The sequence below is a fragment of the Artemia franciscana genome, chromosome 11 (genome assembly GCF_032884065.1).
Source record: "Artemia franciscana chromosome 11, ASM3288406v1, whole genome shotgun sequence".
Classification (NCBI taxonomy): domain Eukaryota; kingdom Metazoa; phylum Arthropoda; class Branchiopoda; order Anostraca; family Artemiidae; genus Artemia; species Artemia franciscana.
This window is the reverse complement of record NC_088873.1, coordinates 627699-646012: the sequence shown is the minus strand read 5'-3', so window position 1 is coordinate 646012 and position 18314 is coordinate 627699. Positions and strand designations below refer to the sequence as shown.

At 37.0% G+C, this 18314-nt stretch overlaps 1 protein-coding gene across 2 annotated transcripts in view; it reads left to right on the top strand.

Annotated features, from left to right (window-relative positions):
- The first annotated feature begins 242 nt into the window (after positions 1-242).
- LOC136032652 (pancreatic triacylglycerol lipase-like) overlaps positions 243-18314 on the top strand; it is a 73137-nt gene continuing 55065 nt past the window's right edge. For both annotated transcript variants that reach the window (XM_065712937.1, XM_065712936.1), the window contains exons 1-2: positions 243-448; positions 3374-3563. In XM_065712937.1, coding sequence (XP_065569009.1) covers positions 377-448; positions 3374-3563 — 262 coding nt within the window. In that variant the 5' untranslated portion in view covers positions 243-376. The remainder of the gene's footprint in view (positions 449-3373; positions 3564-18314) is intronic.

Genomic DNA, 18314 nt, shown 5'->3' with positions numbered 1-18314 from the left:
GCACTTTGTCAAAAAGCAATAAATTTTTTTGGCATTCCAACCATAAATGTAGTGACACATGCAAATTACGTAACGTGTATTATAAAACACGTAACTCTACGTAGGAAACCCAGAATTTAAGTAAGCTATTTCTGGTACTATCATCTTCCTTGGAGGCGTACAGCCTTTTAAAATAATTTATTGACTTGGGTAATTAATGGTGGCAAGAGGAAACACATGCATGCCAATTCTTTTGAGGCGTCATTTGTGTTTTTCATAGCGTAGTGAAAACTTCTAATCATGCGGGATTTGATTCTGAAGCGTAACCATGTCATCGTACGACAAAATGGAATTAAAAGATTTTGTTAGTGTCAATAATTGATAAAAAAAAAAAAAAATGATAATCACTAAAACTTACCGGAGATATTTCAGTCGTGACCTGAAGACCCGAGAGGAAGGAGAAACGATGGTAAGATTTTTCTTCAAACTAATTACATAAAATTAATTAATTCTAAATAAATTGTAGGTTGTAATTATAAGATGGTATGTGCCTAGTTGGAAGCCCACTCTAAACTGTTGTATATATATTGGGTAGCGTGAGGTGGGAAAACAGGAGTGACGAATGATGGCGCACCTAGTAATTTGTAGGAAATGGTATGCTGACTGGTAGGTTTGGGCTAGGAAGAGAAGAGTAGTGTTACCGTAGGTAGATGAATGCCAGGAGTTTAACTCTGGAGAGGGGGAATATATTTTGGAAAAAGATAAAAGGAAACTTTATCTATTCAGAAACAACTTATAAAAAATATTATAAATAATCTATGCATGGAAAGGCTTTTTTCGGCAGTGGAAACATATAAAATAAAATAAAGACCACACTTGCATAAGAGCGGGGAAAAGAAGCCGTAAATACAAAAAACTTAACGTCCCAGAAAACACAAATCATTCAAGAAACTGAAGTACAACTTTTTCTACATCAAAATAAAAACTTTTGGGAGAAAGCCCTCCTCATTCTTGAGCGCGTGTTTGATGGTAATCAGTCACAAAGTCTCGAGTTACAGTCATTAGATCGATGGTCTCGAACTATTAAAACAGATTCGGGTTTAAGAATATAATTTTTGATTCGAGCCCGTGTTGCCTATGTTTTAAAACATAGAGTAGTCTATCTAACCAAGTTAAAGGGAAAGGGTTCCGCATGAAACCAGTTCATGAACCCATGAGCAAGCAAGCATATGAGACCTTCTTTCTTTGGGGGAAGGACCGGGGTAAATTGGTTAAATCTTCACATAAAAGCTGCTTTATAAGGAGGTTAAATCGTAGATGGGCCACAGTATGTTTGAAGGGGAGGAGGGTGCTCTGGATACGTTTCCGCGTAAGAGCTACTTGAGGCCGGATCTGTATTTAAAGCTGGAGACTGGGTCAAAGAGACAGTTTTGCATCTAATCTCCTGAATCTCCTTACTGACAGAGGCGTCACTATTCAACACATTTAGGGGATGGTAATGGATTCTACAGACTGTTCATTTTTAATGACAGAGTTGAGTGAAATTGCAATTAAAATTACTTCAATTTTTTACCATCTGAGAATAAAATTTTTCATTGATTTTACGCTTTTCGATCAGGTCATATACACAATAAAAAAATTATTCGTTAAAGTTATGGTACTCTTTGTTAATATTGTACCGACTCGAATCGTTTGACCCACTGGCTGAAAACACTGGGTGACGCCCCTCCCACACTCTAATACGGGACACTCGGCCTACTGGAGTCATTAGAATTATTTACCCTTTCAGACGGGTGAACTGTCATCGGCATTAATTATATTGTTGACTGGTGCTCTTAAAGTTTTAACTTTGATTGAGACCATATACAGATGATTCTATGTTTGGATCATCACCGCTAAAGTGTGAAAAATTAGGCAGAAAAATACCAGATTTTTAAACGAATTCCAACCCCCCCCCAATGCACCCCCTCCCCCCGGTGTAAGGCAATAGTCATAGACTCGCAATCCGGAATATAAATTTTTCGTCGAAGTAGTTTATGTTTCTTTTCATTATTTAAAATTTGGAGGATAAATCTCTATGGTATTTGAAAACTTCTAAAGAAATTTCTGTAATATATTGAAATTTTGTGGCAAAATCCTCAATCCATCCCTTTTTTCAGGAATGTGTCGTGACGCCCTGTTTAGATGCCCCCCAAAGCCTTGAGCTCCTACTCACATTTTTTAAATATAAGATGTATGTTGAAATAACTTGTACTTCACTTTAAACAAGATCTTAGATGCACAAGTCAAATTTGGTCCGAAAATCTCTAACGTATTTGTGAATGATTTATTGTATGTAGCAGCCATATTTTCAATCTGAAAATAATTTTCTCAATTCAAGAGTCATACAAGTTGAATAATTTTTGTAAAAATACATCAAGCCAAGGCCATATCCAGGAGGGGGGTACGAGGTTTGGCACCCCCTCCAAATTTTTTTTGCATTAGTAGAAATGTGTCAAAATGCATGTACAAAAATTTCTACTACGTTCTTAAGTTTTTTGTACCCTGCCTCCCCACGAACAAAAATTCTGGGTGCGTCCTTGACCCAAGTGTTCAACTAAATAAAAAAAGTTCGTTGCTCTCCAGCATATTCGCATATGTCCTATTCAGAAAACTTAGTAAATTAACGAGAACCTTGGACCGCTAGAATTTCTTAATTGAGCATAGAAGCAGAAAAAACATCATATCATATGTTTATTTTAACAGAGGTGGAAAAGGTGGGGGTGGGGAGCATTCCACCAGAGCAATATTCTTCTAAACAATGCACCCTTAGAGCATAAAGATTACGACATGGAGGGGGCTTTTCAGACTCCTCTTATAAAATCATAAGGGATCATCTTTTCCAGAGGCATCGTCCATTTTTGATGAATTGTTAAAGTTTCTTTTTTCCACTGTTCCTAATTCAGGATGATTATCAAGACTGTGACTGAGGACCTACTTTCTATAACATATCTAAATTAAAATAAACTTTAAAACTATAAAGTTAAATAAAATTTAAGTTAAATAAAATTTAAGTTAAATAAAGTTAAATTTACTTTAAGTTAAATTACTTTAAGTTAAATAAAATTTAACTATAAACTTTCTATAACATATCTTTTCTATAACTATAACAATCACCTTTAGATCCGTGAAACCAATTGTTACTATTTTAGACTCGTCCAAGGACATTGAATACTCTATTATCCTGGACAGCGAACTTGTTGTCCTTCCGGGATCAAATATCCTTCAAATTCACTTTATTTTTCTATCTTTCTGTTGATCTTTCGTCCTCTCTCTCTCTCCCTCTGTCAAAGTATATTATTCAGATGATGTTTAAAATGAACTCTAATTAAAGATAAACACTTATTATTTTTAGGTGCCACGTGCTCGCCGTGTAACCATTTTTGCTGCTATCCTGCAGGCTCTGGTTGGTATAAGCAGGCAGATGTCAATTGGGTCTCCTCAAATACAAGCATTGAATACGACAGTCATAGCTAATCAGGCTGTAGCAAGTGCAAATGTTGCAATAAACAAACATATCCTTGCCATTAAAAATATTTCAAAAGGTATTTAAATTTATAAGGAAATTATTTCCCTTTTTGGTTTTATTTTTAAAACTCAATGCCTCGAACCCGGCTGGAATCATAGTCTAAAGTTTCCGTAGAGGGAGCATATAGTGTGCCAAGTATGGTAATAATACAACGAGACTTTTCAAACAGTTCGTGGTAACGAACTGTAGTAAGGAGCGACCCGGTTCAATAGTAACCGAAACTCTAAAGAAATGGAATTTCGATGCCAATAGTTATACCAAAGAATCACATTTTAATTCTGATTTTGAATATATAAGTGTCATCAAGTTTAGTTATACCCATCAAAAGTTACGAGCCTGAGAAACTTTGCTTTATTTTAGAAAATAGGGGGACCCTAAAAGTCATATAATCTTAACGAAAATCACACCATCAGATTCAGCATATCAGAGAACCCTATTATGAAATTTTCAAGCTCATATCTCCAAAAATGTGGAATTTTGTATGTTTTGCCAGAAGCCAGATCACGGATGCGTGTTTATTTGTTATTTTTTTGTTTTTTTTCCCTGGGGTGATCGTACCGACCAAGTGGTCCTAGAATGCTGCGAGAAGACTCATTCTAACGGAAATTAAAAGTTCTAGCGCCCTTTTTAAGTGACCAAAAAATGGAGGGCCCCTAGGCCCCCTCCCACGCACATTTTTTCCCCAAAGTCACCGGATCAAAACTCTGAGATAGGCATTCTGTTCAGTTTAGCTGAAAACCTAATAACTATGTCTTTGGGGACGAATTAATCCCCCACAGTTCCCGGGGGATAATTATAACCATTACATATAGTAATGGTTATAATGAAGTGTACAGACGTTTTCAGAGGACTTTTTAGCGTTGGAGGTGGAGTGGGTTGGGGGAGGGAGTTACGTTGGAGCATTTTTTCTACTGGAAGTAATGAGCTTTGACTTTGACGTGACTTTATTAAACAAGAAAGGATATACATAAATCTTATACAAAGGAGACAGGGAGGCAACTTGTTTTGTCTCCTTTAGCGGCATTAAAATTTAAAACGAACATAAAATATTATGTTTTTAAGGGGGTTCGTCTTCTCCACAATACCTTGCTCTTTACGCTAAAGTATTTTTAGTAATTTCAACTATTTATTCTACGGCCTTTGTGATTCAGGAAGCATTCTTAAAGATTTGGCATAAAATTCAAGCTTTAGTGTGAAGAGCGAGGTATTGAAGAGGGGGCAAACCCCCTCATATACGTAATAAAAATACAAAAATATAGATTTTCGTTACATAAGTTTATTCATAATGTACGTATGTTTGTTACTAACAAAAACGTTCGCACAAAAAATAAAAATCTAGTTGCTTTTTTAAGTACCCAACAATTGGAGGGCAACTAGGCTTCCTCCCCACCCCTTTTTCTTATCAAAATCATTCGATCAAAACTATGATAAAGCTATTTAGCAAAAAAATTAATATGCAAATTTCGTTTTAATTATTCATGTGCGGTTAGCCAAAATCAACACATGTATTAATTCAAAAACGTTCAGAAATTAAATAAAAAACAAGTTTTTTAACTGCAAGTAAGGAGCGACATTAGAACTTAAAACGAACAGAAATTACTCCGTATATGAAAGGGGTTGTCCCCTCCGCAACGCCTCTTTCTTTACGCTAAAGTTTTTTTTATTGTTTTAAAAATAGAGTTGTGACAGAGTCAAACTTTAGCGTAAAGAGTGAGGCGTTGCGGAGAGGACAAACCCTTTCATATACGGAGTAATTTCTATTCGTTTTAAGTTTTAATGTCGCTCCTTACTTGCAGCTAAAAAAAACTTGTTTTTTTTTTTTATTTAAACGTCTAAAAGGCGAACAACGCTTGCGCCAAAATCATATGAGTAACAGCTATGTAGTTTGAAGCCTTCTATTTTGACTATCGCTCCTCCAGTACCTGGAGGAGCCAGGAGTGTACCTGGCTCCAGAGTGTTTCTAGGGACACTAATTCTCATGTATAAATTTTATAGGTCTTTCGATGGACCTTTTTTTCTTGAAAATGGGTATGTGATTTTCTAGGGAAAATTGAAACTCCCTGGGGTTTTTGATACTTGTCTTTATTCACTATACGTTTGGCGTGTATGTAATTTGGTGTACATTCGTGTCAACTACAATTTGCTACGATCTAATGATTAAGGCAAAGTTCAAATTAATAACCATATTTATAAATTCTTAAAATTGACGTCATAAAACATAAAGGGCCTTAGGTCCTTAACACCTTAACAGATACAGCATGCCTGCAATGACGATACTAGATCTTTTGGGGCCTTGTGCAATATCATTTTGAAGGGCTCCTGTGGCTGTTACTACAAACCGGTAAATCAAAGGTATGACTTAGTGTCTGATGCAAGTGTGAGAGTTGTCTTCTTTCTTTCATATTCAAATTTTTTATATTTCACCAACAGGCATAGCGATTCAGCCATGATGTTCATATTACCGGATACTTATTGAAATGCCATAAAATGTAGTGAATTGGCAAGAGACAAATCCAGTTTAATTTTTTTTTATTGAAATTAAAAAGAATTACTCTACACTTTTTTTGCACATTTAAAAACAAATTACCTTCTCCTCTTGTGAAACAGAAAACAAAAATGACTTAAACACTCCCTATGTGGTTCCCTTCAAGACATAAGGGAAGTCTTTTATATTCTTCTGTAAAATAGTTTAAAATGAGTTGGCTCGTTTTTTACATTTTGGCTTCCTTGTTAAGACAACATTTAACCATGTAGGAATAAGACTTGAGGATTTATTAAAGATAAACTGTATAATATGTTTAGAAACTCAACAAAGTATAAATTTACATTTATAAGTAGTATAACTTTAAGATATAGTAAAAGTTACGCACATAGGCTGTTCATATAATCTAGCGAATTAGAAAACAGCCATTAACAATTAATCCTACCGTAATATTCACTTAAAGAACTTATACACTTTTTAATTATATTGCATTGCATGTTATATCAGATATAAATTAAATAAAACGGATTTAATTAAATGCAAGTTCCAACAGTCAATCTTTACTCAAAGCGCTCCTTACGTAGGTCTTGACCCATTTTAATTCAGGACAACTTCTCTCAGCAGCCACAACAGTTACAGGAATCGTAACAATCATTATCAGTGCAATACTGATATTTGGATAAACTTCACTGAGATTGTTCTCCGTAAAGTACTTCAGATTCTTATAACACAATTATTTTCTTTATACTTATTTTTGGCTTCTTCGATAACGCATGAAAATACTTTCAATCCTGCATACAATTTCATATCTGTCTCCTTAAAGATTTTTACTACTACTACTACTACTAATAACTCACTGCAGCATCAAGCCGCCTGAGGCCAACACAGCTACGCACGCTCCTCCTCCAACCTAATCTATTTAAAGCCTCCCTCTTTAAAGCCTCCCAAGAAGTTCCCATTTCCTTTAAATCTTCATTTATGACATCCTCCCAACCCAGACAAGGACCACCTGCTTTCCGTGTAGCCCCAGACGGTTGGCCAAAAAGGACAATCTTCGATAATCTGTCATCCTTCATCCGTAGAACGTGGCCTAGCCATCTCAACCTTTCTTTCATTATAGCCCCAGAAAGTGGGATTGAACCACTAAAGATTTTTACGATGTTCCAAAAGCTCTTCATCAGATAGGCTATAGTTCACAGGGTCATTATTTTTTAAATAAAAATACAAAAATAATTTCATGGATTCTTAAAGCTTTGAATCTTGGTTCACAGCTCATTCTGATAGTATCCATGAAATTTCTCACAATGCTGCATTGGGGGCCATTCTCTGCAGCATTTCTATCCTGCACAAAGATGGCGGAGCATTCTCGCAGCCCTCTAGTTTTAGGTTATGCCTACTCTGAGATGTGGGGCCCTGTACAGCTGCACAGGTTGCACATGCCTAACACTGCCACTGCATGTTTGGATAGGATGAGATAAAGATTGAAGGATAATAAGCGCGCTAAGGCATGGCTGATCTCCAAGAAAATCTGAATTCTTCCACTAATGAATTTGGGTATGCATACTCAGCCTAAGAGATGGTAATGATGATGTTTACTTTTTAAACCATATCAAAATGCTGAGCCAAGGGTTTTTAGTTCTCCTGTTTAGCAATAATTACTTGTGAAGCTATTGAATGAACTGGAAAAACGTCAACACTGACCATTAAAATAATCTTGAGAGGGCCATAGCTATGAATTTGAACTCAAAAATAGAAAAAGCTGGTTTTTCAAAGGTAATCATTAACTCAGAAAAAGTAGCTGCTCACTAATGTCCAGTGTTATCGTGAAAAATAATTTTTATTAATACAAACACCTGTTGTTGAACCCTATTGTAGCTATTTCCTGATTTATATGAAGTATTAAGATTTCTTCTCCAGTATAATGAAAAATTCTATTCCCTAAACTTAGTCTACACTTTGGGATAAAGTGACATTAGTGTCAGCCACTTAAAAGGTGAAAAGTGACATTCTTCACGATAAATTATAAAATGTGTCTGCTTCATGACATAGTATTCGCTTTCATTGTTATCTGCTTCCAACCAAAAATTTTTGAAGAGCCAAATATAAAGGTTTTGCTCTGTAGATGTGTTTGCCAAATTCGTGCAATACTTCGCGCGAACAAAAATTGTTTTATTCGAGACTGTTCAGCTATAAAATAGTTGCCTAAAACGAAAATAGAATGAATAGTGCACTTTTTATTCATATATTTTTCTAAAATATTCAGTAAAAGATCGGGCTTTTTTTCGTGCCTCCCAAAGAGGAATCACCAAACCTTGCAGCTAAATACATTAACTTGTGGTTTCAAATTGAGATTAAATAAAAAAAACTAGTTTTTTTAACTGAAAGTAAGGAGCGACATTAAAACTTAAAACGAACAGAAATTACTCCGTATATGAAATGGGTTGTCCCCTCCGCAGTCCCTCGCTCTTTACGCTAAAGTTTGACTCTTTGCCACAATTCTACTTTTTAAAACAATGAAAAACTTTAGCGTAAAGAGCGTGGGACTGCGGAGGGGACAACCCATTTCATATACGGAGTAATTTCTGTTCGTTTTAAGTTTTAATGTCGCTCCTTACTTTCAGTTAAAAAAACTAGTTTTTTTTATTTAATTTCTGAACGTTTTTGAATTAATGCATTTTTGATTTTGGCTCTCCGCACATAAATTATTGAAATGAAATTAGTATATTAATTTTTTTTTGGCTAAATGGCTTTCTCTTAGTTTTGATCTGACGATTTTGAGAAATAAGGGGTGGGGAAGGAGGCCTTGCTGCCCTCCAATTTTTCGGTTACTTAAAAAGGCTACTAGAACTTTTAATATTCAACGAACGTTTTTATTAGTAAAAAATATACGTAACTTAAGAATTAACTTACGTAACAAACTTTTATATTCTTATATTTTTATTATGTGTACGAGGGGGTTTGTACCCTCGTTAATACCTCGCTCTTTACACTAAATCGTAAGTTTTGTCCCAATTCTTTAAGAATGACCCTGAATCAAAAAGGCCGTAGAATAAATAGTTGAAATCACTAAAAATATTTTAGCATCAAGAGCGAGGTATCTATCTCCTCCTAAATACCTCGCTCTTTATGCTAAAGTATTTTTAGAACCCCTCATATGCGTAATAATCTCTGTTCGTTTTAAATTTCAATGCTATTCCTTACTTTCATTTGAAAAAACGTTTTCATGTTTATTTTTTCATTGTTTTTTTTATAGTAATGCTAGAAAATCCTGCGCCCTTTTCATTGAATTTTTCTTCCCCCGTGACATATTCCTCAAAGGAAAGATCCTCCCACAAAGCCCTCTCCCATCAACCCCACCCCCCAAACCAAAAAATCCCCATGAAAACGTCTGTACACTTCCCAATAACCATTACTATATGTAAACACTGGTCAAAGTTTGTAACTTGCAGCGCCTCCCTCAGGGATTGTGGGGGAGTAAGTCATTCCCAAAGACATAGTTATTATGGTTTTCGACTATGCTGAACAAAATGGCTATCTTAAAATTTTAATCTGTTGACTTTTGGAAAAAAATGAGCATGGGAGGGGGCCTATTTGCCCTCCAATTTTTTGGTCACTTAAAAAGGGCACTAGAACTTTTCATTTCCGTTAGAATGAGCCCTCTCGCGACATCCTAGGACCACTTGGTCGATAAGATGACCCCTGGGAAAAAAACAAAAAAAAAACAAATAAATAAACACGCACCCTTGATTTGTCTTCTGGCAAAAAATACAAAATTCCACATTTTTTAGATAGGAGCTTGAAATTTTTGCTATAGAGTTCTCTGATATACCGAATGCGATAGTGTGATTTTCGTTAAGATTCTATGACTTTTAATGGATGTTTCCCCCTTTTTTCCAAAATAGGGCAAATTTTCTCAGGCTCGTAACTTTTGATGACAAAGACTAAATTAATTGAAACTTAATATTTAGAATCAGCGTAAAAATTCGAATCTTTTGATGTATCTTTTAGCATCAAAATTCCGTTTTTTAGAGTTTCGTTTACTATTGAGCCGGGTCGCCCCTTACTACAGTTCCTTACCACGAACTGTTTGAAAAGAAAATAATTCGGTATTTCGGGGCTTCTGACATTATTACTCCTTTGCGGAAGTTAGGCTCAAAATTGAAAAAGGATTATAGTTTTTCTCTGGGCCCCTTCCACCTCTTAGTTCGTTTATTTTCCCGTTAGTTTTCACCTGTTTTCGCTTTATAGTTGTGTTATCTCTTAGCAGTAGTTATGGTTGTGGTATATATGTTTTATCGCTCGTATAGTTGTGTTATTTTCAAATTATACTCCATAATAGAGAGGCTCCGAACACCCAGCATTGTATATTAAGCTCTTAATTTGACGTTTTTTTCTAACGTGACCAGATTCGTCCTGCGCCCTTTTCATTGAATTTTTTCCCCCATGGCATATTTCTCCAAGGAAAGATCCTCCCACATAGCCCCCTCCCTCAACCCTACCCTCAAAACCAAAAAAATCCCCCTGAAAACGTCTGTACACTTTCCAATAACCATTATTATATGTAAAGACTGGTTGAAGTTTGTAACTTGCAACCCCTCCCCCAAGGACTGTGGGGGAGTAAGTCATCCCCAAAAACATAGTTATTATGATTTTCGACTATGTTAAACAAAATGGCTATCTCAAAATTTTGATCCGTTGACTTTGGGAAAAAAATGAGCGTGGGAGGGGGCCTAGATGCCCTCCAATTTTTTTGGTCACTTAAAAAGGGCACTAGAACTTTTCATTTCCGTTAGAATGAGCCCTCTTGCGACATTCTAGGACCACTTGGTCGATACGATGACCCCTGGGGAAAAAAAAAAAAAAAACAAACAAATAAACACGCACCCGTGATTTGTCTTCGGGCAAAAAATGCAAAATTCCACATTTTTGTAGAAAGGAGCTTGAAACTTCTACAGTAGGGTTCTCTGATACGCTGAATCTGATGGTTTCATTTTCGTCAAGATCCTACGACTTTTAGGGGGTGTTTCCCCCTATTTTCCTAAATAAGGCAAATTTTTTCAGGCTCGTAACTTTTGATGGCTAAGACTAAACTTGATGAAACTTATATATTTAAAATCAGCATTAAAATGCGATTCTTTTGATGTTGCTATTGATATCAAAATTCAATTTTTTAAAGTTTTGGTTACTATTGAGCCGGATCGCTCCTTACTACAGTTCGTTACCACGAACTGTTTGATAGTTTGAAACGGAAGAGCAGAATTCTGGTGTGGTCCCCCAAAAGGAATTACTGGTTTTCGTGCCTCCCAAAGAGGAATTACCAAACCTTGCCGCTAAATACATTAACTTGTGGTTTCAAATTAAGATGGTTTGAAGCGGAAGAGCAGAATTCTGGTGTGGTCCCCCAAAAGGAATTACTGGTTTTCCTGCCTTCCAAAGAGGAATTACCGAACCTTGCCGCTAAATACATTAACTTGTGGTTTCAAATTGAGATGGTTTGAAACGGAAGAGCAGAATTCTGGTTTGGTCCCCCAGTAGGAAAGGGTTTTCGTGCCTCCCAAAGAGGAATTACCAAACCTTGCCGCTAAATACATTAACTTGTGGTTTCAAATTGAGATGGTTTAAAACGGAAGAGCAGAATTCTGGTGTGGTCCCCCAAAAGGAATTACTGGTTTTCGTACCTGCCAAAGACGAATTACCAAATACATTAACTTGTGGTTTCAAATTGAGATGGTTTGAAACGGAAGAGCAGAATTCTGGTGTGGTCCCCCAAAAGGAATTACTGGTTTTCGTGCCTCCCAAAGAGGAATTACCAAACCTTGCCGCTAAATACATTAACTTGTGGTTTCAAATTAAGATGGTTTGAAACGGAAGAGCAGAATTCTGGTGTGGTCCCCCAAAAGGAATTACTGGTTTTCGTGCCTCCCAAAGAGGAATTACCAAACCTTGCCGCTAAATACATTAACTTGTGGTTTCAAATTGAGATGGTTTAAAACGGAAGAGCAGAATTCTGGTGTGGTCCCCCAAAAGGAATTACTGGTTTTCGTACCTGCCAAAGACGAATTACCAAATACATTAACTTGTGGTTTCAAATTGAGATGGTTTGAAACGGAAGAGCAGAATTCTGGTGTGGTCCCCCAAAAGGAATTACTGGTTTTCGTGCCTCCCAAAGAGGAATTACCAAACCTTGCCGCTAAATACATTAACTTGTGGTTTCAAATTAAGATGGTTTGAAACGGAAGAGCAGAATTCTGGTGTGGTCCCCCAGTAGGAAAGGGTTTTCGTGCCTCCCAAAGAGGAATTACCAAACCTTGCCGCTAAATACATTAACTTGTGGTTTCAAATTGAGATGGTTTGAAACGGAAGAGCAGAATTCTGGTGTGGTCCCCCAAAAGGAATTACTGGTTTTCGTGCCTCCCAAAGAGGAATTACCAAACCTTGCCGCTAAATACATTAACTTGTGGTTTCAAATTGAGATGGTTTGAAACGGAAGAGCAGAATTCTGGTGTGGTCCCCCAAAAGGAATTACTGGTTTTCGTGCCTCCCAAAGAGGAATCACCAAACCTTGCAGCTAAATACATTAACTTGTGGTTTCAAATTAAGATGGTTTGAAACGGAAGAGCAGAATTCTGGTGTGGTCCCCCAGTAGGAAAGGGTTTTCGTGCCTCCCAAAGAGGAATTACCAAACCTTGCCGCTAAATACATTAACTTGTGGTTTCAAATTAAGATGGTTTGAAACGGAAGAGCAGAATTCTGGTGTGGTCCCCCAAAAGGAATTACTGGTTTTCGTGCCTCCCAAAGAGGAATTACCAAACCTTGCCGCTAAATACATTAACTTGTGGTTTCAAATTAAGATGGTTTGAAACGGAAGAGCAGAATTCTGGTGTGGTCCCCCAAAAGGAATTACTGGTTTTCGTGCCTCCCAAAGAGGAATCACCAAACCTTGCAGCTAAATACATTAACTTGTGGTTTCAAATTAAGATGGTTTGAAACGGAAGAGCAGAATTCTGGTGTGGTCCCCCAGTAGGAAAGGGTTTTCGTGCCTCCCAAAGAGGAATTACCTAACCTTGCCGCTAAATACATTAACTTGTGGTTTCAAATTGAGATGGTTTGAAACGGAAGAGCAGAATTCTGGTGTGGTCCCCCAAAAGGAATTACTGGTTTTCGTGCCTCCCAAAGAGGAATTACCAAACCTTGCCGCTAAATACATTAACTTGTGGTTTCAAATTGAGATGGTTTGAAACGGAAGAGCAGAATTCTGGTGTGGTCCCCCAAAAGGAATTACTGGTTTTCGTGCCTCCCAAAGAGGAATTACCAAACCTTGCCGCTAAATACATTAACTTGTGGTTTCAAATTAAGATGGTTTGAAGCGGAAGAGCAGAATTCTGGTGTGGTCCCCCAAAAGGAATTACTGGTTTTCCTGCCTCCCAAAGAGGAATTACCGAACCTTGCCGCTAAATACATTAACTTGTGGTTTCAAATTGAGATGGTTTGAAACGGAAGAGCAGAATTCTGGTTTGGTCCCCCAGTAGGAAAGGGTTTTCGTGCCTCCCAAAGAGGAATTACCAAACCTTGCCGCTAAATACATTAACTTGTGGTTTCAAATTGAGATGGTTTAAAACGGAAGAGCAGAATTCTGGTGTGGTCCCCCAAAAGGAATTACTGGTTTTCGTACCTGCCAAAGACGAATTACCAAATACATTAACTTGTGGTTTCAAATTGAGATGGTTTGAAACGGAAGAGCAGAATTCTGGTGTGGTCCCCCAAAAGGAATTACTGGTTTTCGTGCCTCCCAAAGAGGAATTACCAAACCTTGCCGCTAAATACATTAACTTGTGGTTTCAAATTAAGATGGTTTGAAACGGAAGAGCAGAATTCTGGTGTGGTCCCCCAAAAGGAATTACTGGTTTTCGTGCCTCCCAAAGAGGAATTACCAAACCTTGCCGCTAAATACATTAACTTGTGGTTTCAAATTGAGATGGTTTAAAACGGAAGAGCAGAATTCTGGTGTGGTCCCCCAAAAGGAATTACTGGTTTTCGTACCTGCCAAAGACGAATTACCAAATACATTAACTTGTGGTTTCAAATTGAGATGGTTTGAAACGGAAGAGCAGAATTCTGGTGTGGTCCCCCAAAAGGAATTACTGGTTTTCGTGCCTCCCAAAGAGGAATTACCAAACCTTGCCGCTAAATACATTAACTTGTGGTTTCAAATTAAGATGGTTTGAAACGGAAGAGCAGAATTCTGGTGTGGTCCCCCAGTAGGAAAGGGTTTTCGTGCCTCCCAAAGAGGAATTACCAAACCTTGCCGCTAAATACATTAACTTGTGGTTTCAAATTGAGATGGTTTGAAACGGAAGAGCAGAATTCTGGTGTGGTCCCCCAAAAGGAATTACTGGTTTTCGTGCCTCCCAAAGAGGAATTACCAAACCTTGCCGCTAAATATATTAACTTGTGGTTTCAAATTAAGATGGTTTGAAACGGAAGAGCAGAATTCTGGTGTGGTCCCCCAGTAGGAAAGGGTTTTCGTGCCTCCCAAAGAGGAATTACCAAACCTTGCCGCTAAATACATTAACTTGTGGTTTCAAATTGAGATGGTTTGAAACGGAAGAGCAGAATTCTGGTGTGGTCCCCCAAAAGGAATTACTGGTTTTCGTGCCTCCCAAAGAGGAATTACCAAACCTTGCCGCTAAATACATTAACTTGTGGTTTCAAATTGAGATGGTTTGAAACGGAAGAGCAGAATTCTGGTGTGGTCCCCCAAAAGGAATTACTGGTTTTCGTGCCTCCCAAAGAGGAATTACCAAACCTTGCCGCTAAATACATTAACTTGTGGTTTCAAATTAAGATGGTTTGAAACGGAAGAGCAGAATTCTGGTGTGGTCCCCCAGTAGGAAAGGGTTTTCGTGCCTCCCAAAGAGGAATTACCAAACCTTGCCGCTAAATACATTAACTTGTGGTTTCAAATTGAGATGGTTTAAAACGGAAGAGCAGAATTCTGGTGTGGTCCCCCAAAAGGAATTACTGGTTTTCGTACCTTCCAAAGACGAATTACCAAATACATTAACTTGTGGTTTCAAATTGAGATGGTTTGAAAACGGAAGAGCAGAATTCTGGTTGGTCCCCCAAAAGGAATTACTGATTTTCGTGCCTCACAAAGAGGAATTACCAAACCTTGCCGCTAAATACATTAACTTGCGGTTTCAAATTGAGATGGTTTGAAACGGAAGAGCAGAATTCTGGTGTGGTCTACTCCAATAAGGATATCCAAAGGACTACCAACCAGCCTTTGATCTGAAACATTGAAGCCTGACCATCCCTCGAGCTTCATCCCTTGGGAAGCAGCGACGAAGGTGTGATGTTAAAGACAATGGTTAAGAATTCTTACTAATTCTTAAGAAATATTTAAAATCATCCTCCACCCAAAAAAATAATACTAGGACAGTGTCAGAAACTAGTGCACTAAACCCTTGTCATTGGGTTGGGTAAACAGTCTGTGACTCGTCTCAAGTATATTTGAGGAAAGGTGAAGAGGTAGACATCTTTGCCAACAAGTAAAATGCCCAATAGGAGTCTTCGCTTTTACATGGGCCAAATCAAGAGAGAGTGTGAGAAGACATCCCTAGACCCTAGGCATGATCACAACTAAGTTTTAGCTTCATCTGAATAGCAGCTTAGTAGTTATGAACTTGGCTAGTCAACAAAGAAGTGAAGGTACCCCTACACGACATGGGGTACCGTGCGTCGTACCTCACAGATTTGAGTTATCACAAAAGGGAGAAGGAAAAAGTCTAGCAATACAGAAATCACCATATTTCTCTGTAGAATTTTGAGTTAGGTAGATGATTATAATACTCCTAGTCTAAAACAACGAGGTAAGACCCAAAAGATCAGTTCAGGACTGGTTCTTAGTGATTATGTCAGCAGAAAAATTTCCAAGTTGCTTTTTGATTACCCCAGAAGAGGCGCACATCCTGTAATGGCACGGTAAATACGTGCGGAAGAGTAGAGAGTTTTGGTCAGTCTAATGTAAATAGGAACTGTTCAGGGCTGAATTAAATATATTTAATACCACAGCTGAAATTTTTCACCCTGCAAAAAATTTCACCCCTGCAAAAATGCTTGAAATTTTACATGGGTTGTACCTCTTTTTCTTTAAATTCAACTATTTTAACTTATTTTTACGAAGTGACGTTCGATTTGTTAAGGATGGATTACAATCTAATGTTTATTTAGTAAGAGCATGTTTGGACCTTGAACATTACTTGACTATGCTATAATCAACTTCAAGGGCTTTAACCTCTACATTTGCAACTACTTTAAACGCTCTACCCACGAGCAACAGTTGGATTCCTCGAACTATATTATTATTTATAAGTCGTGTAATCCCGACACTAGTACCAAATTTTATTCTACTTATGAAAACTTTAGTTGATCATAATTAAACTGCGGTCAACTTCAAGCGTTTTACCCTCGGTAGTCAAAACTGCTCTTATCATTTTGCCCACTTGTCCTACTAGCTGCCCACTAGTACTAGTTGGGCTTTCTCAACTCCTTTCACTGCGTAAAGTAAGCCTATAGTCACTGAAGGGTGTTGAAAATTTCGCTTATGGATTTAGCGTTTGACAAAGGGGGTCTTAGGCTAGTTAAAAAGGCTTCTATGTAAATACCTCTAGTAATTTTGCCTGACAACCTGACAGTTGTACTACTGACCAAAGAGTAGGGGACACTTATAAGAGTTGAAAATGCTGCTAGTGTCCGTAAAAAAAACACCAACGCCATGCAATGTTTTGTGTTTCTTGGCATTTTTTCAAGCTTCGTGCTTATGATTTTTTTCAGATACTTGGATCAACTACTTGTTATCACACTAATCTTGCAAACTAAGCCACTACGACTAACTTTACCTTATTATTATACGTAGAAAAAAAAACAAAAATGCTTAGAGCTAGATAGTGTTTTTGTTGTTTTTTGTGCATACTAGAGCCAATTTTTAATCTTATAGATTATCCATACTCTTCGGTAATGAGTAAGAAGCAAATTTATGATGTTCCCACTTTTTCAGAACTGCAGTCACAAACACAGTTGAGTTGACTGTAGTTAGCTAAACTATAGTAATCGGGTCTGAACACACTCTAAATAGAGAAAACAAAAAAGATCCTTTTTTCAAACAAATTTAGAGACTATACATCAGAGCTTAAAAATTGATGTGTTTATTCAGGAAGTTAAATAGAACGAATATTGCCTTTCATCTGTGAGGTAAAAAAAAAGGATAAAGGTAAAGGATACGGCATTAGACTTTACAGTCCCTACCGGCAGTGCTGATCTCCGTTTCTTGGCCCTTCAGCCAGGAAGTGCAATGGGGGGTTGGGGGCCAACCATCCTGTGCTTTCGCACACCCTTCCTGTTTACCTTCCCCAGATTTCTCCAGGTACCCATTTTAAGCTGGGTCGACTCTGGCTAAGCTTACAGAGTCACGCCACTGACTCCCATCCCAAACTGAACAATTGGGTACACTGGGATTCGAACCCGCGTCCTTTCAGACAAAGAATCCCAAATCCAGCGCACCAACCGACTCGGCTAGGACGATCTGTGAGGGCGACTGTCTTATATCGCTATTGTAACATTATCAGTGTCAAATGTAAAAAATAGTGCTTTGGTAAAATAAAAATTAAGAAATGAAATGGTAAAAACAGTACAATGGTAAGAAATATTAAAAAAAATTACCATTGTTAGATACAAACTGACCGAATTTCAATAAATGGTGAAATAACATAAGAGAATAAATAAAATAAAATTAAATTAAAACAGAATAAATAAATAAATAGGTAAAATGAAGTCCATTAATATAACATTATACATGAATACTAAAATAACAACTACCATAAAAAGTAAGTCAACAAATACCCATAAGTGGTATAATAATTAGAAACAAACACAAAAATTATTAGTGTTGAATAAAAAAAAAAATGTTCCACGAAAGAGCTTGTGTTGCATTTTGTCACTCAGAACTGTCAAATCTCATTGATAAAAAGATGAAAAAAAACAAACAAACATTTATTAAATGTAAGTAAATACCTTAAAAGTTATTTACAATTTATTCTTTTTTAAATGAGAAAAGATAAGCTTGCGTTGTATTTATAATCTGTTTTCATTAAATAAATAAAGAGCAGATTGAGATTAATTTTACTTTTATGTCAATAAAATTGTTTCTATCAATATGATAACGGCTTTAAAAATAAATTCAAGAGATATGTTTGTCAGTTGATGAGCCTCTAACAAAACATTTCC